The sequence below is a fragment of the Rissa tridactyla genome, chromosome 6, assembly GCF_028500815.1.
Source record: "Rissa tridactyla isolate bRisTri1 chromosome 6, bRisTri1.patW.cur.20221130, whole genome shotgun sequence".
In the NCBI taxonomy this organism is placed as follows: Eukaryota; Metazoa; Chordata; class Aves; order Charadriiformes; family Laridae; genus Rissa; species Rissa tridactyla.
The window spans coordinates 28057922-28080461 of NC_071471.1; the positions used below are offsets into that span (position 1 = coordinate 28057922).

Here is a 22540-nt window from a genome sequence, read left to right on the forward strand (position 1 = left end):
AGAGTGTGTCCTTCTGCTCTGAGCAATTTTGCTGAGTGTAGCCACAGAAGCTATGGAAAACATTTTTATGGGGCTGGGAAACATCCTCCCTCCCTCCGCCTGTGTGCTTTTCTGCAGTCAGTGGCTCCTATGGGAGCTGAAAATGCTCAGCGCTTTGCAGCAGGATTTCCTACCTCCGCACCTGAGTGACACAGTTGGAGTGTCCTCCAGGATTCCCGCGTGTGGCTCAGGAGGCTTCGACCTGCTTCATGCCCGACTCACTGCAGGTGCAGTCACACACACCCGTGCGCAGCATCGGCTAAAGGCTCACGCTCTGCCGTGGTCACAGCTTGGAAGAGCTGCACCCCTGGTCTTCAAGGGCAGCAGCTCCCAGCGCAGCTGCAAGTGCTGTTATTCCTGAGCTTCCCAGTTTGGGTGGATTCAGTGAATCATTGTAGTGAGTTGAGCTATTAAACTTATGCCAACAGTGAGGCATTTAATTGGAGACAGCCACTTACTTCATCTGAACTACAAACACCCTGAGAACTTAGTAGCTCCTGGCTGGGAAAAAAAACCCCAACATTTTTCTCCCTCAGCTTTTCATCTTCTCTTTCTCCCTGAGTTCTGTGCTGATGCCTGTCACCATAGTAATCTGCATGGAGCTCACTGATGCGTTTTTGTGCCGAGTTAATACAAGCCTTCATTAATACCGTACTTCTGAAGGAGGGATTTTGGTGCCCTTCTCTGCCTGTATGTGTTTGCAGAATTTGACATATCGAGTGTTCTGGAACCCATCCTTTTCAGGGGAGGGGAACTGCAGTTTCTGCGGTGGCACTTTAAACGTGGAGTTAATCTAAGTAAATTAGGAGCAGTTTACGCTCTGACTTGAATGCTGGTTTTGGTGCATTAAGGGTTTGAGTGCTGGTTGGGTGAGTCATAAATCAACCTCCCATTATGACAGCTGCAGCCTGAATGGGGGAAAATAAGAATAATGGAATGTGTAAATTCCAGGCTAAAATGTTTAATTGCAATAAACAAATGTTTAAAGAACATTTAGGTGAAATATGCTCCTGAGATGTATTACAGTTCCCGTGTTTGCAGTCACATCCTCAGCAAAACTGTTGCACAGGCACAGCAGAGAGTCAGCGTTGTGCCCAGCCGTGGTTCACATCAGGGCTGGAGATGCTTCCTGCCTTTGCTGGACCAATGTCCTTAGCGGGTACCAGAGGGACTGCTTCAGGAGCCTGCTGCTGGCATCTCTGACAGCATTGCTGTGCTAAGACCAGGCAGAGGTGCTGGGTCAGAGCGTGTCCCGCTGCAGAAAAAGAGAGCAAACAAACGGGCAAGTGTTCTGCCGAAATCACGCAGCCGGTACCTTCCTTCTGCCTCATTGCAGGTTGCTGAATATAAAATGGCTGCTTGCCGTCTGAGCTAGCAGAGTCCTCTGTTGTTCGACAGCTCGTTGTGCGGAGAACAGTAACCCCCAGAGCTACAGAGTTTATGCCATAACTAACACAGAGTACTGCTGGCACCCAGCACGGTAACTTCTGGAGTGGATTTAGAAGCAGTTCTGCACCAGCAAGCTCAAGTGGAGGCCTGCCTGCCAACTGGAGCATCGCTATGAGTTGCAAGAATCCTTGGAGCCAGTGGCTCAAATCCCTGAAAGGTCACTAAGCCCTTCGTCTTTTCAAGAGATAGTTGAAAAGCAGCCCCTCTGAGATCCCTACCATTAACTCGGAGAGTTCCGATTAAGGTGACTTCTGTGAGTAGGGTCTTGTTGAGTCTTTTTAGATTTCCCAGCCCAAGGCAGAGGGGGGTCTGGCTTGCTGCAGCCTCAGGTAATCATATTGCCTTAATGAGAGGTGTTCGGTGAATTGCAAGAAATGAGGCTGTAGCAGACTGCCTTCCACAATGGAGCCTCAGCTGGAAATCAGCATTGTGCCCTATTCCTTGGCTCTCTGGAGCTCAGGGTTTGGATTGGATTGAGCCACCTTACAGCGCTTGGTAGAGTATAGGGTTCCTTGCTGTGGGTTTGTGCTGTTAGATGTGGCCAGATCGTGTTTGTTGCTGCTGCTTTGCTGATGGGAGTAAGCAAGAATTAGTGGCCTCAGTGAGGGCTTTGCTAAATGCAGAGTTGATGCATAACCTCATAGCTCCTCTCTGCATTTAGGGAAGTTATCCTGCTTGTGTGTTCTCTGTTTTGCAGTTAATGGGGTGAGCTCCATATTCACCTTAAATAACAGAATTATAAGAAAAGGTCATTGAAGAGCCAGTGATACTTCCGATAAGAAGCATTTCTGCCAGTGTCCCTGTTAGAGCTCTTGTTCTTTTCCCTATAGCACGCAGAAAATACCTTCAGCATTGCCTGTGGTTTGGGGGTGAGGGATGCGACTCTGGGCAGTAGCTGATTTGGGCATGATCCCCTGTCCTTCTGGGACCATGTCCCTGGAGATCAGGCAAAGTATGTGTGAGCACCCTGCACCTCTCATGTCCTTGACAAGCCCCAGGAGAGTGAAAATCACTGTATAGCTGTACAGTAAGGCAGGAGGCACAGCAGCTGATGGTGAACTGGTATGACTTTAAGGCTCAGCAGCAGAACAGCTGAAATGAATAATGGCAGCATCACATTACCATTGAAGTAGAGACAAGGAGATTAGCAATCAGATCATGACTTACTTAGCCTCAGCTGTGACAAAGGGCTCAGAAAGTTAAAAGCAGGGCAGGCAGAGGGGATGAGCTTGGCCTGTGGAAAGGGGAGCAAGCAGAATGCCCTTCAGGGGATGTGCTGTGAGTTGGTCACTGGGCGGCTGCTCTAAGAAGGGTCATCAGGGACCTTCACCCTAGGGAAAACCCCCAGCCTGGCAGATGCTGCAGACCAGCAACAGGGCCATGGCTTAGCTCTCGCTACTCTTACTGGTCTGTTCTGCACTGTGACTGTGATCTTCTCCTGCGTCTTCTGGGAGCGCTGCATTTGAAGGGTTTGAGCTCACTGCATCGGCATAAGGAAAGGGTCTGCTGAGCTTTCTCCAGCACCCCCAGCCCTGAGCAGCTGTGTATGAGCAACCAGAACAGCATCTTTAAAGTAAGGATCCTAAAACATAATGGTATGGCTTATAAAATAAGGATAAAAATATCCCTTTGCGTATCATGTGGGAATCCTAATAGCACGGGGTCTGCGCTGTGAGTATGCACTGTGTGGAAATCTCTTGTGTTTAGTTGTTACTTTGGGATCAAGGCAGTCATAACTTCTTTCTTAAATCCATTTTGAAGTACTTGACTTTGTGTTTAGGGAGACGGTGAGTTGGTGCTGAAGTCTTGTCCACATTAGTTCAGTTCCATTTCTGCAGGGAAAGCTGCTCCTACAGCAAAATAGAAGAGTGTACGGAGGAGCCTGAGTGGGAGGAATAGGTTTATCCCAAGTGCATTATGCAGTATTGCTCCTTGAAAAGCAAGAGGATCTGCATCCCCCTTGCTACACAAGGATGAGGTTAGAGAGTAGGTTTGAATTTGATTTCCATTAAATTCTGTGAGTTATAGAAAGAAAATGCTTATGGCAGTGTCTGTGCTTATCTGCGCTGCATTTTTTTCTTTTTCTTTTATGGTTTGCTTCTTTCTCTTATTGATTATAGCCTTGAGCCGTATCACTGAGGGAACTTTAGACAAATAAAAGTATCAAGGTTGTGGGCTTTTATTTTAATTTTTTCTCACTAGGGCTCTAATAGGCACTGGGAATATTGCCTGCTGAGAAGGTTGCTCTCTGTTGTTTTTTTTCCTATTGCAAAACTGTGAAAAGTTCTCAGTCAATTTGTTGTCTTTCTGCCTTCTGTTCTAACTTATCAGGGTGTCCCACCATGCTTAATTGGCAAGGAGATCTGCTGGTCTTGAGATTTTTCTACAAACTGAGGTTTTCAACATGATTGCTGCAGTATAAGGGATAGCAATGTTGGAAGACTGAGATAAAATTGCTCTGTAGATGGAAAGATATGATGTTAAAATATATGATATGACAAAAGTAGGGAGTCAGTAGGGAGTAGTTAAAAGTCATGTGCAGAGCTTTGCCTCTGGGACAGTAGGAAAAATCCTGTCCTGTGATTATACAGTTCCCTCTTCAGTTAGTAACTCTGTAGTGAGCTTTGGGGAGAAGGATAGGTAAATCTTTGTTCCTTGTTAAAAGCTTCCTTCAGCTAAAATTTTTGCCTACAGGCCTTCCAGCCATACTGCTTGCTGTACGAATGACAAATCCCAATATCCCACTTCATGCCCAGACAGGAGACAGGAAGTTCGCTGGTAGGAAGCAGCTACTCTGCTGGCTGTTGTCATCAGCGTAGCTGTTTGTGTTCCAGCGGGTCCCTCTGCAGTCAGTGGAGAGATGCAGGTAGTTTTGGGACCCTATGGACCTGGCCTGGCTTGCCTGTTGATTTTTGGGATGCAAAGGCATCCCAGTTTGGGTGTAGAGATGGCTGTACTAGGTGAGACAAACCACCCATTGCCCAGACAACTCCTTAACCCTCCTGGGCTGTGCTCTGCGTTGGAGGAGAGAACTCGGTGCTGGCTGCGCATGTCTCTACGCTGCTTTTTGTATTTAGTTCAGGTTGGTACCCAAAGGTGCAACGCTGCTCTCCAGTGCTTCTCTGTTGAAAGAGACCCAAGGAAATGCAGAAACCAGGGAAGGAGAGATCTGTATGTCTCCAAAGTGCTTTCTGACCCTTTAGTGTTGTCATGGATTTGGCCAAATTGGCCAACAGCCAGTGACAGATACTCTCCCCCCACCTCTCGCATACGCAGAGGAGGAGGAGAGGTAAAGGGATTTACGAGTTTAGAAGAAACTAAACTACTTTAATGGAATATTAATAGCAAAATAAAAAGGAAATAATAAAAGAGATACAGTACATACAAAACTGTATTAAGCTCCCAGGATGATGTCACCAGCAGGCACTGGGGAAGTCCCAGACTGGACTCAGCAATGGGTGAGAACTGGATTCCAGAGCTGGGGTCAGGAACATGTGCATCAGTATCAAAGGCAGATGAACAGACAGAGTCCTCCTTGGATGTCGGCCATTGAAGAAAGAGACTGATCTGTTGATCCCTCAGCTTTTGTACTGAGCATGGGGCAGATGGGATGGAATACCCCTGTTGGTCAGTTTTGGGTCACCTGTCCTGTCCGCTTCTCCCTGCAGGTGGGACCCCTCTACGCTTTTCCACTTCCAACCCTCCAACAGGACAAATAATGAAATTAGCTGACCCTGGTTGTTAATAGCAATAAGTATAAACAAGAGCCTCTCTGCATAGCATTCCTTGGCACAAACTGTAAACATTGGTCTTATCACTCTGAGAATGACCCGTTTTTGGCACAATAAGCTGTTAATTTCAGAGAATTAGAAGAGGCCTAGCTAGGAAGTAAAATTACGGAACAGAAAGTTGGTTCTGTTTTACCTCAAACCAGGACATGTGTCTGGAAAAAGCATTCGTTCGCTGGCACTGCAGGGCATCCTAAATGAGTCTGGGGAGCAGGGATGCTCCTGCAGAAGAGGTTCTGTGCAGCGAGGAGAGACAGGAACACTGCTGCTGTCAGGCTGTGTTAGGGCCAGGAGGAATGTGGTGGTTTTGTGTGTGGCTGAGAGCTCTCCACTTCACTCCCTTTGAGTTTTACTTTGAGTTTGGGTGTAAGCCTCAAACTTCAGCAAAATCAGGTCAGGTCAGGGAAAAAAAAACACATGTAAGATAAGATCTCTCCTCCAACCTGTCCGTAGTCAGGCACTGACTCAGAAAAGCCTGGGATTATGAAGAGCGCAGTTGTTTAAAGCTTGAATTGGACCTGACCGTGGATCTATGTCAGATCAGTAACAAAAAGGGACCCTGGAGCTTTACCTGTGTTTTATTATGGTGACACTTAGCCTTCTGGTGCAAAAATGCAGGGGGACCTTGGGGGATCTTGGTTGTTGTTCTGATATGCTTTAAAAATTACATGAAGCTCCAAATGACGAGCAGATTTGATCTATATTTCACTTGGTAGGCTATTTAGTGAAAGTGGGAGAAGTTTTCATGTTGTTCCAAAATGATTATATGATTGAAGTATAGTTTGCACCCCAAAGAAGAAGGAAAGGACCTTCTGTCCTATAGCTAAAATCATCTTCCCAAGAAAGGGGAAAAGGTCAGGGTTGTTTTAGTTCTCCACTCCGTTTATCCTTGAGGGGCTTTAAGACAAGGTCTCCCTCCTTCCCCAGTACACAGAAAGCCTCAGGCTTCAGGAGCATCTTCTAAATCACTCCTGCTGGGAGCTTTTCCATTTTGTGCAGAGTACTTAAACATAAAAATTTAACCAGAGAGTAAAAATGCGGCTAAGACTTGTGCAGGGACTCAAGCGTAGGCCTCTCATAGCAGAGGGACATGGTTTAGTGGTGTAACCAGTGCTAGGTTAATGGTTGGACTTGATGATGGGTCTTTTACAATCTAAACAATTCTATAATTCTATTAGTGCTGTTACTATTGTGGTATTGGATGGAAGGGAGGAAGGGGACAGGCTTGAGGAGGGTGGTGCAGTCATCTGTGCCTGGGAGTACAGCTTTTCATTTCCTCTGGCTTTGATGTGCTTGTTAGAAAAGCAAGTTAAATCAAGCTTTTGCACTCAACAAAATAGATAATTCATTTTGGTATGAAGGAAGCAAAACACTTAGCTCAATCTAAGTGTCAATTTGATGTATATTGGCTTGACTGATGTTAGCTTGTAGTAGATGGCCAGTACAATTGTACTTATTTACTGTCCCAGAGTTGAGTCTTGCTGGGAGAAAGCCTGCCTGCAGCCTGCAACACTCTCATTGCTATGAAATCACTTTTTTTTTTAAGGCAGCATAGAAACCAGATGATACTGATTTATTCAGTGGCTTTTGTAGCTACGAAATAGTACCTGACTCTCCCCTGGCTGGTGGAGGGGTTGCTGAAGCTGAAATCCTCTGCACCTGCAGGCTGTCTGCATCCAAGGTCCCCGCTTGCTGCAGGGGGGTTTGCCTGTGCGGAAGCGCAGGCTGCGAGGGCTGTCCTCGGATGGGAGTTGTACAGTGCGGTGCGAAATCGTTAGAGACGGAGGCTCCTAATGGAAACACTTAACACACAACGTGACCAGAGTTATATAATGACTATGGCTTATTAAACAGCCTCACTAGAGGCATGAAAGACGGGAGGCCGATGAAATTTTGGTATGCTACACTGGATTTTTCCTGTCTATTGAGCCAGCAATAACTAGGTCTTATTTACTTTTGGTGGGTGGTCACATAAAACTACAAACTCCCGTCACACAGGGGAGATCTCTGCCATCCAGCTAGTGTGTCTGCTCACGTGTAGCCAGCTAGCTTGCTTTCCAGAAGTAACGCCTGTGACAAATCGTAAGACTTGCATGATTAAAATTGAATTTATTTTTGACCGCTTAATTTGTGTTTGATTGGTTGGATGGCAGGCAGACAGGCAGTAATGCTGCAGACCTCTGTCATGTGAAGTTCAAGTTGTTTCTGCATTTTTAGTGGTTTCATCTTCCTCTAAAGCACAGGTATAAAATGTTGCAGAGGCAATAGGGAGGCCCCTAGATAGTCCACGGCTGGCTCATGATGTACAGGGGCTGGGAAAGTACCCTGCTAGAGGCAAAGAGTGATTCTCATCTATGAGAGTATGTGGCACGTGTGTTGGGAGGGAGGAACATGCAGGATTTCAAAACAGAGGCGTTTTAAGCTGCCCATAGATGCGTCGGAGGTCATTTTTGGAGGTGTCTTGCATCTGTTCCTTTCAGGATTTTGCTCCCTGAATCCCACACAGTTGGACTCACACAACCTGATCCAGCACTCAGTTACTTTGGTTTTACACCACTATAATGCCAGTGATTTAAATAGATTTTTTTTCATTGGCATAAAACTGGGGCTGCACGATAGTGAATCAACCATACAGAAAGCAAGGTAGTTGGCTTCACAGGTAGAATAATAAGCAAATTCTTTGCAACACAGCTAGCAAACATTCTTCTGAACGAGTGGCATATTCAGAATACGTAAGCTGTCTAAAGACTTTCATTTGGTAGGTAACTTTCAGTGAAGCGATGTTCCATAAATCTGTTACTTTCTGCTGCACCAACTATGCAATGCATTTTACTTGCTCATCTGATCTCAATTTTACTTGCCTGTATGTCTATGTATATATGAATATTTTACAACTATGCTTGAAAGGAACCACAGAAAGCTGTCTTATCTGCCAAGCACTTCTACATTTACTCAGGGCTTAATGGGGGCCCAGCAAATTGGGTCTCTTGCTACATGCTGCATGTTTGATATATCTAATAATAATTATTATTTTTTTTGCAGAACCCCAGCTGAAAGGAATTGTGACAAGGTTATTCAGCCAGCAGGAATACTTCCTGCAGATGCACCCAGATGGTACAATTGATGGGACCAAGGACGAAAACAGCGACTACAGTAAGAAAAATTAGCCTGTTTTGCAACCCAGTTGCAATCAAATACATCACCTAGTGGGTCTCACTTGTGCGGCTTTATTTTTGAAAAGATCAAATTAGGAAGAAGCCAGCTGTTTTCTGCACATTTTTTTCAATCTATCCTTCCCCTTTAAATCTTGCCTGTATAATTTCATGTTTCCTCTCCGATCTTCTTCCCTCCCGCCCCGATTCCGTAACTGCCATCTGGGTGGGGTGGAGAATAAAACCCATGATTTGAATTGCTGCCAGAAGAGAAAGGAGATTATATTTATACACATGCCACGTGAGTAAAGGATACGGGGAATTCTCCAAGGAGAAGAGGAGAAAATTGTTTTCACTATTTTATCCTGAAAAATTCAGCAAGCATCAGAAACTTCCAGGCCAGAGAAAACCAGCTGTTCATTAAAGTCTAGTGCTTCGAGGCTACTGTCAGGGCTGAGGGTATCAAATGACCTTTCCAAAGAAGGTCATCTTCCAAAACCCTGTTCAAAGTGGTTGACTTCACGGTGTCCAACAAATGACAGCAAAGTGCAGCAGAGCCACATAGATTTAAAAATGATGCTCATGTACAGGAGCCATATTGGTTTAAACAAATGCAAAGCAGTAGCCAATAATTCTTTTGCAAAGGAGTAGTTTTGTCAATACCAAAGCTCCTCAAAAGGTTAAAAAAGGTGCAGGATATTTTCTACAGCATCTTTTCATTTAATTTCATAGGCCTCAGATTGATGCTTCTCAGAGTGCAGCAATAAGCTCAGATCCTTGGTGCCACAAACTGTACCAACAACCTAGGACTCAAGTCTTGATTTGGGTTATCCTATATTGATTTGTAGCAACCTGTGCCACTGCTTGAAGGGAGATCGTGTGTAGCTTGTCCAGCATGAAACATGCCTTCCCAGTCATTACTAGACATCGATGGAAGTTGATCTGTGTGATAGGATTAACGGAAGCAAACTTCATGTAGTTTGTGAAAGGTGGAACCTACTTAATTTGGGGGCAAATCTTGTTCTAACTCAAAGAAGCTCCTAGCTGGATTGAAGGTATCATTCCTTCAGGGCTTGGGTTGCAGGCGAGAGGTGTCCGCAGTTGTGCAATGCATGTAGCAGGGCATGAATGTTGTCCTCTGAAGCTGTGCTTGGACAAAGGTGCAAAGTGGCTGCAGCCCCACACCTGCTGTGCTTTCCCCATCCCCAAGAAGCTGGCAGGGTGCTGTGGTGGAAGTGTTGTCTGTGGTGGGACTGCTCTGCTGCAGCCCGCTCGGGGCTGGGGTCCGTGTGTGGAGTAATGCATGAGAGAGGAGCTTTGAAAAGATGGCAACTAAAATTGTGGGAGGCTGGCAAAGCCTTTGTGAAATGACCTAAGAGGCTGCATTCACCAGAAACTTGGCCAGTAGCAGATGCAAGTGTCAGGTTTTAGTCCCCTTTTTCATGTGCTGGTGTTGAACAAATGAAATACCACAAATAGCAACAACACAGCTTCTAACTTCTAATTTACATTGGAGCAGGAGAATCCGTGGACCTCCACACACACACACTTTTACTCCATGAGAGAGTGATCCAGGTCTCTTCCTATGAGAAAGGTCTGGCCTTGTGATTTTTTTTTTCAGACACCAACACATGTGATGAGTTCAGTGGTCTTTAGTGGGTGAGTAATGACCCAGTATTGGGCTGTATTAGCTGCTTTTTCTTAAAGAAAGATGATGTAGGGTGTTCTCAATCTGCAGAAAATACCGTTGGAGGCCTATTTGTCAACGACATGGGAAGAGCTGCTAGAGATGACGAGGATTCATTACCCTCATCTATCAGTGAGGACTGAACAACAAAGTAATGGGCTTAAATGGAAGCAGAGATGAATTTAGGTAAACAGCAAAGGAGAATAAAATGTAAGAGCAGTTCTGCAATATTTCAGGCTGGCAGGGGAGACAAGGGAAGCTGCCTCTGGCTACACCTCAGTGGGTGCAGGGGAATCTCCTGAGTGCCCATGACTGAGGTTGGGTCCCAATCACCCAAACAGCTCTTACATATCCCACTAGAAATGTTAGAGATCAATTTGCCAAGGTGCTGAGTACTTGTGAGCCACTTCCACCCAGTCATCTTAACTGGAAATAGATGGGTTGAAGGACACTTCTAGAGTGTAAATTTATGTGGTGAGATGGCAGCCCTGCCTTGGCAGCTTGGTGGGACAGGAGGCATCTAGCTGAAGAGTGCCAAGCCACTTGCTCAAAGACATGGGCTATGTTTAAAAGTTTAGTGAAGTTTTTGAGAGAAGATTGAAACCAAAGAATTCCTCATCCCGTAATCTCAGACGATATCAAAAGAGGAAAAAATCCAACCTGATAATATTTGGCACCTGAAAATGAAATGAAGAATGTGCTTTATTCAGTTCTGTTTAACTTTTTTCTACATGCTCTGCTTTATAAGTCTTCAGCTCGAGTCAACATTCTATATTATATGAAGCTTCCAGTTATAGCTTCAAAACAAAATCACATTTTTCACTTTGGAAATGCCAAAATAAAGCCTACTGACTATTTTTTTTTTTTTTCATTTTCTCTTCCTCCAAACGTCTTAATTTTTGACCAGAAAAAAGTCAAAACTCACTTCTCTAAGTGAACAGCTTACAGACTTACTTCACTGATATTTTCTGTTTTAAAATGCTTCTCCAGAAGATTCCTGACCAGGCAGTCAGAAGTCTATGCAATATTTCTGTGCAAGGGCAAAACTCATCAAAGACTAGATAAATAATAGTTCTCTGTGCCTGGAGAGGGGTTGGTTAACTCGCATCCACTGGCAAAGAAGGGAAATCTTTATGGCCACAGCAAGATCCTTCCCACCCTGCATGACCATCTATTCTCCATGCAGAAGCTACCTTAGCACAATTAAATATGCGGTGAACACCATGTTCCATACATTGCTCTGTGTTCTGTAGCCATACACTGATTATTCAAATTAGCATTATGGAAGGAAGCTTAATTTTCATGGAATACATTAGGTTGGTTTACTCTGGCAAAATAAACGTTTAAAATGAGACACATGTCCCTCAGATACATCTGATGCAATTAAAAGTTCTAATAAAAATCCAGTTATTTATATAAGAGGAACTGCTAATATTTAAGCAATTTTTAAATTAATTATTTGGTGCCCATTTTATGTGTATTCTTGAGAGGCTGATGGCATTTGTTTTTCACCTCCTCTCACTTAAGAAAAAAGGAGGGGAGGGAAAAAAAACCCCACAGAAGCCAAGTTCTAATGGCATTTGAATGGGCATCCAGCCAGCTTCCCGCGAAACAGCACTTGGGACATCTGTTCCTTATACCATGTAGTTAAAGGCACGCCATCTTAATGTGAGCAAGAAGACAGATTCTCTGCCTACTTGCATTGGGATATATGAAGAATTTTATTTTAATTGGAGTGCAGTTTCATGGTGTATGAGGCCTTTGTTTCTGTTATTAGTAACGTAATATATGAACTTAAATTTGGGGCAGTATCTTTTCCGTCCGGCTCCAGTGATCTCGAATGGTCTTTCAGGGTTTACTGTTGCTGTCAGTGCTTGCATCATAATTACTCTTTTCTGGGCTGAGGAGGGTAATGGCCCTTCTTCAGGAGAGCAACTGGACTTCTTCATTTGCCAGCATAATCCTGCCGAATGTCTGAAAAGCCTCAGCAAATGGACAGTTCATAAAGGATAGGTCAACTCTACTGACCGGGTGGAAACAGCCCAGCGTATCTAGGATATTGTTTGGGGCTTTCCAGCCAGAAACACAAAAAGATTAAGACTGGGAAAACCTCTGGAGGTCTCCAGTCCAACATCCTACTTGGAGCTGGGTTATCTTCAGAGCCTTGTCTAGTTGTTTCAAATGTCTCCAGCAATGACCTATTCCATAGCTTCATAACCTCTCTGGTTCCAGTGCTGCACTGTTCTCATTGCAGAGAATTTTCTTTATATCCAATCATAATTTCTTCCTGAGGCTTTTGTCTAATGCCTCATGTCCTTTCATGGTGTTCCTCTGAGAAGAGTCTGTCTCTGGCAGCGTTGGTTTTCCTTCTTTGAGCTACGCAAACCCAGTTTGCTCAGTTTCTTCACATACACATTGCAGCACAGCCCCTTGATCATCTTAGGGGCCTTCCTCACTCCCCTCAGGATCTTAAACCTCCCCATCTCATGGTGCACGGAGGCTGCTGTTTCTTATTGCATCCTCCATTAGTTCTTCCTTATTCGTATGCAGAACAAATGTCTTGCTCCAGAACAAATCACGTAGTATAAATTAGCTTAGCTCCTCTGACTTACTACTGTTTAAATCAGCTGAGCATATGGACCAAATCTTATATGTGGCATAACGTGCTTAACTTCCATTTCTGTAAACATGTTAGCCCAGACCCATAGCTAAGTATGCATTCAGATTTTTAAAAAGTGTTATGCAGCTGATAAACTGCCATAACTTAACAGCAAACAACATACTCATGGCCAAAGGGTTTAGGACCAGAGCGTGCTAAGAGTAGTATCATTAATAAGCATGGTCAGGTGCAAATCTACTGATGGTTGAAAATGGTAAGATGTAATGAAGGAAAACAGGCAGAAATATTAAACGTCTTAATTATTTTTTCTCTTCTGCCCACAATGTAAAAGAACAGGTCCATTCCATGAAAATGCACCTTTTGCACTAGAGAAAGAGTTTTAAACGCATTGGTTAATTTTTCTCTCTTTTTCACATCAGCGCATCCTGTGTCCAGTCCCATTCTACCGCAGCTAGTCCTCTTCCCCATCTGCTGTTTCGTGTTAACCAAAATATCTTTTCCTGACAAAAAATGGGACATCTTGCTTTCAAGGTTGGTTGAGGGTTTTCCCCCCTACATTTTTACAATAAAGCGTATAAGCTTTGAAATATTTCCAAAACTAGATGAAACATTCATTTGAAAGCCTGATAACAAACGACTTCAACTTCTTCAAAGATATTTCTAGGTTTGAGTGCAGAAACAGCTCTGAAGAATTTACAAAATTTTGATTGACCCAAGTGACTTTATTAATAGAGGAAGACATTTGCTTTCTAAAACTTCTTTGGCTCTATGTCAGATGCCTGTCCTCCTGCTTGCTCCCCTGCTCTGCAGTATGTTGCAGGAGGTGCTCTGCCTAAAAGCCATGATTTGTGGGTGCTGCTACCGTGGACTGCCGCGGGGTCCCAGGGAACTTGGGAACTAGCCACAGTCTTACTGCTGTAACACAGAGCACAACAGGATTGTTCCTGTGCTCCTTTAGCTCCTTTAGCTCCTTTAGTATGGGTGGAAAGAAAGAGATTTGGAGACCTGTGGGTGCTTCCAAGAGGAACTTCTCTCCCCCACTAATTCTGGGCATTATCACCTCGCTGCCTAATGGATGCTTTGAATGGTCTGTCACAAGTTTTCTATGCAAGACAAATTGGTTGTAGGGAATGAATGATGATGCCCATTTGGCTTCATTATTAGCAGTAATATGCTCCATTTTTCAGTGGGGGGGAAGAATTAGGGAAGGGGAATTGCTTATAAATAGACTTGCTAATTGCAGAGGGTTTTTAGACCTTCATGGTAGCGAGAAAGGGATGGAAATAAAAGCTTGCCTTGGTTAGTGAGCTTTTCAACAGTAGAACTGCGCTATAATGCAGCTCTTTAATGCTGAGTAGCTACACTGGGATGTGTTTGTCTGGTCTGGGGACAGTGTGAGAGTAGCACCGTCCTTGACTCCAGGTGCTCACAGACCAATACCCAGGCTGAACTTCATTTGCCATATAAATCTGTTGACGTCCTCCTACAGCATCACATAACAACATAGGTGCTAGCTTTGGTGAGTTAGCACACACTTTGCTATTTTACAGAATGTTGTGCTTAAAGGCATGAAAAGGGGCTTGGGGTTTCTTTTCACTAAACTCAAGGTGCCTTCCTTTTAGGGTCTCACTGAGGGGAGTCGTCCAGTCATCTTTGGGAATCAAGGGAGAGAAAAGAACCTTCATGGGAAAATGGGATTCCTGAATTCCTTTTTGGAGACAGCCCTAAAACCAGCTTAGTCAGGGCACCTGTTCGATATCTTCAGCAAAGTGGCTTTCTATCTCCTGTGCTTTTTTCAGATTTTACTTCTGAAAAGGTATCCACCTCTGACCTTTAAGCAAATCCACCATGAGTTTAGGTCAAACGTAACCAGTTTCCCATTATGTTTCACACACCCTGTGAGCTCTGCTTTTTCTCTTAGAAATTGTGCAACGCCTGGGACTTTGGAGCAAGCACACTGGCTGCAAGGAAAGAATCAATCCACAGTTTCAGTTCTCCCCCTGCCTTTCTCTCCATGTTTGCTGTAAATTTAATTTTTTTTTTTTTTTTTTGCTTTTGAAAGGAATTCCAGCACATTTTCTCCGCCCCTCTGCAATAATTCACATGCTGTACATGAGAGACGTTCTTGGGAAACATCTTGCGGTTGAGGTACATCCAAGTGTTACCTGGCATGTGCACATCTAAGCAGTCTCCTCAGCGTGATGGGTTGTTGCTGAGCTGGTCTCGATTCCCTCCCATCGCAACAGGATTAACAGTAGCCTGGCCTGGGAAGCTCTAGCATTTTGAATAGGCCATTTCAGCAAAAGCTGCTTTATCCTTCAGGGCTGATGTTAAATCAGCAGTGGTCCATCTTACAGGGAAAGAGAGGCTGGGAGATGGCACAGAGAGGAGGAGAACAGACTGTTTCTCCTACAACCATTATGGAAGATCCTTTTGTGTGCTGTGCTTGCTCCAGTGTGATGTGTCAGGCATAAAAATTCATAAATGATCTATAAAATGAATCAGCTAGAGGATGATGTCCTTAACGGTCAGCTGGAAAATATAAATGTTTCCCTGCATGCTCTGTCACTCGGTTTTTCCTCAGTACTCTGCCCATTAACGGGTCTTCTCTGGGCTAATTTGGACACCCCAAAGCTCTTGAGAAGGTTGAAGCAGGCTTTTGCAAATAAATCTGTGTGTTTAAAAGCCACAAAAAATGCTTCATGAATGTGGAAGGGGCAGTCTGACCTCATGAGTAGGGAACCAGAAAAAATACTCTTGTTGCAGGGCAGTTGTGTTGGAACAGACCTTGAGTGAAGTATTTCCATGGTGTCTGCGCCTGTGTTTCTTCCCAACCCCGTGTCCATCTTGCCATATCCTGAGCTCACTGGGACAAGGTCTAGTTAGCTCTTTGTAGGCTGAAGGACAAGGGGTCCTGCAACACCTGGATGCTCTTGTCCTATAAATCTCAGTGGAAACAAAACCATGCTAATGCCTCGGTGTTCAGTCTGACAACAGTGTCAGTCCTCTCCCTCTTTGAGCCGATTCTGTTAGAAATGTAGCAAAAGTCTGACTGTACAGTAATGTATATGCTCCTGAGAAAAGTCTTCCAATGAGATACAGGGTCTACTTGGAATCAATCCACAAAGTAATTAATTGGGAGGAAGTGGTTGCAATGCTTTAATAAGATCGCAGTAGAATTGTGTATCAAAAGGTCTTGTCCTCTTCTGTCCTATCTGGTGCTGCTTCTGAATGATGAGCAGTGCTCTGGTCCTGGAGCGGAGCAGTATTTCTTCCTGAGTTTCTTCATTCCTTTAACAGCAGGGATGACAGGGCCAGACACACAGTCAAGTTAATTTGCATCCTTCTGGCCGTGGTCGCTGTCTATATACTCTTACAGCATATGGCAAATGCAAGAAAGTGTGACTAGGCTAAAATCTGTTTCAGGGTGAACTAAACTAACTTGTGTTGTTGTGTTTGCCATGGACAAAGACGTGTACACATGCAGTTTCCACAACTCAGCTGGCCCAAAGAAAGCCAGAGATGCACATATGAGCCCTTGGCATCGCAAAAGCAGTGATCAGACAGACAGACTGGGTGTGTTAAGGCTTCTGGGAGGCAGCCAAATCCAGCAAGTTTTAAAAATTTGCTTTCAACATTGGCCCCACGGCTGCAGACCTTTCTTGTAGCTGGAAGCAGGACTTTTGATTCTAGTTCAGTATCTTTTGTAAGGGTCAGGAGTGGGGTGGGTTGGCCCGGGGGCAAAAAGTAGCAGCGGCCACGCAGGGTGATGTCTCCGTAACCTTTGCTTTTCTTTTCCTTCTGCAGCTCTTTTCAATCTAATTCCTGTGGGTCTTCGCGTGGTGGCAATCCAAGGGGTGAAGGCAGGTCTGTACGTTGCCATGAACGCCGAGGGATATCTCTACAGCTCAGTAAGTACTTTGCACTGTTGGGCTCCTTGGAGTGGTTTGGTTTTGTAGGCGGGAGGGAGGAGACTGCATTGGGACTTGCAGCTTTTTCTGAAAATGGTCACGTATCAGCAAACCTTTAAAAGCAGGAACCGGGGGGAGCTGCTGCATGGCCATGCAATATTCACTTTAAAGTGTCTCCACGGAGATTCGTGGCAATATTTCCTGACCTGTGAAGATACACTTTGTGTTCCTTTGAGTAGTTACTTAATGTAGGTCACGTTGTAGAGGAGGTTGTGTGGCTGGCTGGTTATGTTCTGGTTTCACATTTGTGAAATGGCATGGACTGAATGGAATTGCTTCTGAATTGCACCTGGATAACTGTTCTTAGGTGGTAGTCCAATGGGTCATACTCTGCTTTTGACTGCAGTGTAAATCCACAGCAACACCCTGGCTTCATTAAAATGATTCTGGACTATTCTGTTGGCAGAATTTCCCTGTATTTGTGTGGTCTTTTTAATGCACATAAAAGATAAGTGAGGCATTTTTTACTGACTAATTCCCCTATAACTTTCTTAGATGGCATGAAAGGGCATGAGGTTATTCATAAGATTCTCATTTGAAGTAAGTAATTGATTTTCACAGTGAATAATTGATTCAGTGATTTATTAAATATGGCAGCCCTTTGCCAGAATTTTTTATGCTTCAAATAACTTTGCTCTAGTTCTACGTAGTAAAAAGTGATAGTTAATAATACACTTCTCATTTCTGTAGCTATGATATCCTTAAAGTGTATAGCCAAGATTCTAATCTCATCTGCCATTGTGTAAATTTACAGCACAGCGATTCTGCTCTTGTCTATACATTTACTTTGCTTTAAAAGCGTACGTGAGAATGGAGATAGGACCACTGAAAGGACAACAGTCTGAGTTGCTCCTACGCCGTGTTTCCTAACTCTTACCATCCATCTTTGTTGGTGGTCAGTTTTAAACCACTCACATGGTTGGGATTTCCCCCTTTCCCTCGAGAGGTAACAAAGCTGTCTCCCCAGTGGCTCAGGGTAGAAAACAGCAAGTGGATGTGTTAGTATGCCTGGCGAGATAGGTCTCAAAACTGGCTGCTTGTCAAGAAGAGACAGAGAGATCAATCTGGATCTCTGTGGATGCCAGACGCTTCCTGTTCTTTCATAGCCCAGTAAACATAAATGACTGCTTCTAAATAAATTACATGGGTTTACTAACAATGAAAACTTCCTCTTTTTGTAAAGCTATCAGAAACCTCAAGGTAATACCAGCCGTGGTGTGGTGCTGCATTATTGTGCGTGCTTCCCTCTAGGCACTTAGTCAGGGGGATCAGGACTGACGTTTTGCCCTGGTTTTGTGCAGTGCTGGGCGTAAAGGGTCCTGACCAGTGCTGAGGTTCCTTGTACCACTGGTGGCCCATATATGAGGAGTGCAGGAAAGCAGTGTGTGTCACAGAGCCGGCATCCAGACTTTTTGGAGCAACGAGGGGTCAGCATTTTCTCAACAAATAGTGGAAGGGAGGGAAAGATGTGGAGCTCAGGCAAGAGTGGAAATGGAGAGTTGGAAACATGAGGTTTGACAGCTGGGAGATGAGAGACGATGAAGAGGAAAAGGATCTTTTGCTAGCAGTAGTGAGATGATGCAAAGGGTGGGAGGGACGTACCAAGAGATAGTGGGCAGCAGAAGGACCATGTGTCCAGGAAACACATCTGCTAGTCATATGAAGCGTTCTAAAAGCCACCAAATCATACATGTATTCAAATGAGGGTGTTTTAACGACCTGCTTATTCCCAGCAAGTGTGCCTATCTTAAGTAGGAAGGTTAATCAGGGAAGGCTAAGGACGCAGCGTGATGGCCAGTGGTTAATAAGGTTAACCTTATTACATGCCACGGCTTGATGACATTCAGCTCTGTCTGAACTAATAAGAGTTAAACTGTTCATTTTGTCAATATAATCCAAAGTTGCTGCTTGCAGTAAAGGAATGCAACTGGCCCATCTCTACTCCAGAGAGATGGAACTTGCTGGACACCGTTTTCTTCTTGTATTGACTGGTGGCTCTGTCTTACAGCAGTAAATCAATGAATTCATTGTGCCTTGGAGCAGACCCCAAGGCAAGAAAAAAGAAAAGTTGTGGATAAAGCCTGTTAGGAGCAGGGAGTGTGGATCAAGCCACGCATAGTATCAAAGACAAGGGATGAGACCAGGGTCCTCTAAGAGAACTGGATATGGCTGAGAAGAGCTCAGCCTGTTCAAGCAGTCTTTCTTGGATGCTGCAGCTTTCCTTGTGGGGCCAGGATCCCAGTCCAAGCCAACATTTGGCATGGCTGTGTCAGTCTCAAAGACTGCGCCGGGGAATTGCTTTGGCGGGACTTGACAGTCTGTTCCTCTCTGGGGCGAGCAGGGCCCCTGGCCGTGCCGCCTGGACCTGATTGCTGCCGACAGCAAAGGACACATTGTCCCTGTTCCTTTGCTTAGCAGACCCTAAACTACAGCTTTGCTCTGTCTCAGGCCAGTTTCCTTTGGTGCTGTGCATGTACCTTTTTTTTTTTTTCACTAGCCTTTTCTGTGGGTTTTCTGAAAAATGGGTCAATAATCCCCATAGATATTATTCACTCATGCAGATCCACTGATAAATGAACTTTTTCTGCTGCTTGGCTGCCTCCCCTGCTGTCTGTCCCAGGCTTAGCCCTGCTAGGACTTCTTGTAACACCCTCAAGCCCAGGACTGCTTTCAGATAAAAAACAACTGTCCAGGGAAATGTTTTGTGTAGTGTTTTTTTTTTTTTTTCCTCCTCTTGAGTCCAGATTGTGTCTGAAACTGAACACATCATCACAGTGGGTTTGTTTTGTTTTTGTTTGGTGCGGGTTTATTGGTGATACTTAATCTGTGTGCGTCAGCTGAGACCTTGGCTGACATCCTCTGCCCTGGATCAAACCAGAGGCTATTATCAGCCTGGTCTCAGTGGTGATTTGTGCCAGCTTCTTCTGAGCTGGGGCCAATGGGCTCTTGAATGAATGGGTTTAGAGTAACTAGCCCTTGGAAAAAGTCTTCCTGGTGCTGACCAGCACAAAAGCAGGGCTGAGTGAGGTCCTCTAAAGCCAAACTTGTTGAGAAGGCTCTTTGCAGGAACACACAAGACCCTTGTATGCGCTCAGCCACATTGTGATACCTTTAGCGTAAGTTTCCTCATCTATTCTTTTCGGTTAGGGTTGGGTAGGGTCACTGTGGGGTTGGGTTGCTGGGTTGAAGCCAACCATAGATCTGTAGCCAGCTTCAGAAGCCTAAATGCATTAGATGTGAAAGCCTCTTTGCTTGGGAAGCAGATGTTTATGACTTTTGTGCATTGTTTACTTACACTTGATACCTGATTTATTTTTTTTTTCCAGACTAGCTTATTGCTACCTCTGAGGTCTGCCGGGGAGTTAGGTGCTTAGTAGGCAAGAAAATCAGGTCTTGGTCTGAGCCACCTGGCTTTGCCGACAGTAGGATGCAAAACACTGTCTTCATAGCAAGTTTGCAGAGTCAATGGTGTGTTCCCATTTGATTTCTTGTAATGTAGAGCAGCTGTAAATTCCCTGATGGTGCATGAAGGTGGTGGTTTTTTTATCAGCACCTGTTCTGGGGAGCAACATGACTCTCCTGAGGATCCACTGTTAGCATTTTATGCCAAAGTAAAAACATACAGAATGAATGAAGGGCAGTGGGGTATTACTTGTATTGTCTGAGCGCTTGGGAAGCTGAAACCAAAGGCTGATTGTTGCAGAGGAGAGGGAAACACAAAATAAAGAGGTACGTCCTGCTCCAGTGAGTTTACAGCCTAATCGTAACGGGAAGAAGACACAGAACATGCTCTCCTGTCTCTGTCTGGAGTTAATAGTCCCGCCACCAAATTAATTCCTACTCCTGTATAACCTTTCTCTGGGAAGTTTCTCTCCTTGGCGCCCAGCTTTCTCTCCATTACTCCTGCTGCAACACCTCACAGGGGCGTGGGGACGGGAACGCCTGTGAAGCGTTTTGCCTAAGAGGCAAAACTGGTCCTCCTGGAGCAAATGCTCAACATGGGGCTGCAGAGCCTCCACAGGCTCACCCAATCACTCCAAGTACACTGAAATTGCAGCTCTCAATACGATGATATGTATAATTCAGTGGCGTTACAGCTGGGATTGGTTTTGCCCCAAGTGCATAACACTTCTCTTCTAAAATGTACTGCTCTCAGATATTCCTTGTTGTTTAACTCGGAGTTCTAATTATTTTTGAAATGGCAAATTGTGATACATAATTTATTGGAAAGACTGAGAAAACCCTAGCAGAGATACAGAATACAGAGGAAAAAAATGGGTCGCTTACGAGAGCTCAGTATGGTTTTACAGTATAAACCTGTGAGTTTGAAATGCTGAAATTAGAGCTTGAATCACTTCAAAGATTCCTGCTAATAAGGAATGATTATGCACAATAAAAAAAAAAATAATCTAAACAGCATTGAAAAAACCCAAGTCACGTTAAGAGCTCAGTGTGTCTTTGCATTTTCTTTTTCTCTGCTTTTTTTTTTTCTGCTCTATCATTTTGCATAATAAACATGTCTTGCATAATAATAAACAAGCATCTGGGGAAGTATGTATATTAACTGTATATTTTAATCTGCTTGCAATGCTATAACTATTTTGCTACGACTCCTCTAGGGTTGCTGCACGCTTATTTACATCATTTCAAGGTGAGGGGCTGGAATCAATACACTGCATTCTCTCCCCTGATAGGTTTGGGGTGTTAAACCTGGTCCTGCCAGTGCCATTTCTTTCATCCCTATTTGTCCGCCAGTGGTGCTAGCTGATTTGGTCAGAAGTACGGATAGGCCAGGATATCCTGGACATCTCCCTTCTGCAAACTTTGCAAGCAAGCACACTTGCTGGGGGGGATTCCCTAGTTTTACATGCCTCATTAGGGAGCCAGGTCAGTGGAGAGAGAGAAATGTCTCTGAAGGCAAAGCACAGCAGGAGCCCGATGTAATGTGCTTTTAATTTCCCTCCAGAGTGTCTGCTCTTCTTCACTGGTTGTTTAAAGGGGCTCGCTGAATGAAGGCATTAACTGGGAGATGTAAAACTCCTCCTGTCCCCTGGCTTAATCATAAATACGGAGGGAACAAAATGGATGCTCAGGGAAGCAGCTGTGCTGAGGAGAGCCAGCCCCTGGGAGCAGATTCCTGCCTTGCATCGAATGTTCCTAAAATACAGCGGCTGGCGGGCACCCTGGCATGCCTCCCTTGTAGCATGGAAACTTGTAAACACGGCTATCAATAGCAAAGTGGTCCCTTTTCCCTCGGTGAGGTGCTACTGCCAACATTGCTCCGCTTGGCTCTCGGGAGCTCTTCAACAGTCCAGTTTTCCTTCCACTTCAGCAGACCAAGCTCCCTCATCCCACGTGTGACTGGTGCAAGTCATGCAGGACCAGTGCTGGCCCACACTGGCTCAGGGATTAATCAGGATGTTGTAAGAGCTAGAAACGGGAAAGACCGCACAACCTCACTTGGCAGGACCACCTGGACTGCTTGTCAGATGGGGAGAGCTGCGACAGCGCAACACTGGCTTTTTTGGGGCAGGTTTCCCATCTGGCATCCTGTTGAGGGGACCTCTATTCCCTGAACTGTCCTGGCACAGCAGCACGGTGGGGTTCCCACGGGGAGGGTGCTGCTCTGCACCTTGTATCAATGTCCGGGGTGAGTTAGGTCAGACTTAGTTGGCTTATTCAAGCAAGAGACGGTTCAGAAGACAAAATCAGTAACAGCAGGACCTAATTCTGTTTTCCTAGCTAGCTGTTCCTTGTCTTATATGATAGCAGTGCAAATTATAAAAAGTATGCTTCAATAAGAAGTGCCTTCTCTTAACCTTGGTTGAGCAGGA

General features: G+C 44.7%; 1 protein-coding gene across 3 annotated transcripts in view; it reads left to right on the plus strand.

The window, feature by feature from the left end:
• The window catches only part of FGF12 (fibroblast growth factor 12), a 231389-nt gene that overhangs the window by 141401 nt on the left and 67448 nt on the right, over window positions 1-22540 (plus strand). For all 3 annotated transcript variants that reach the window (XM_054207325.1, XM_054207324.1, XM_054207326.1), the window contains 2 exons: window positions 8319-8429; window positions 16543-16646. In XM_054207325.1, coding sequence (XP_054063300.1) covers window positions 8319-8429; window positions 16543-16646 — 215 coding nt within the window. The remainder of the gene's footprint in view (window positions 1-8318; window positions 8430-16542; window positions 16647-22540) is intronic.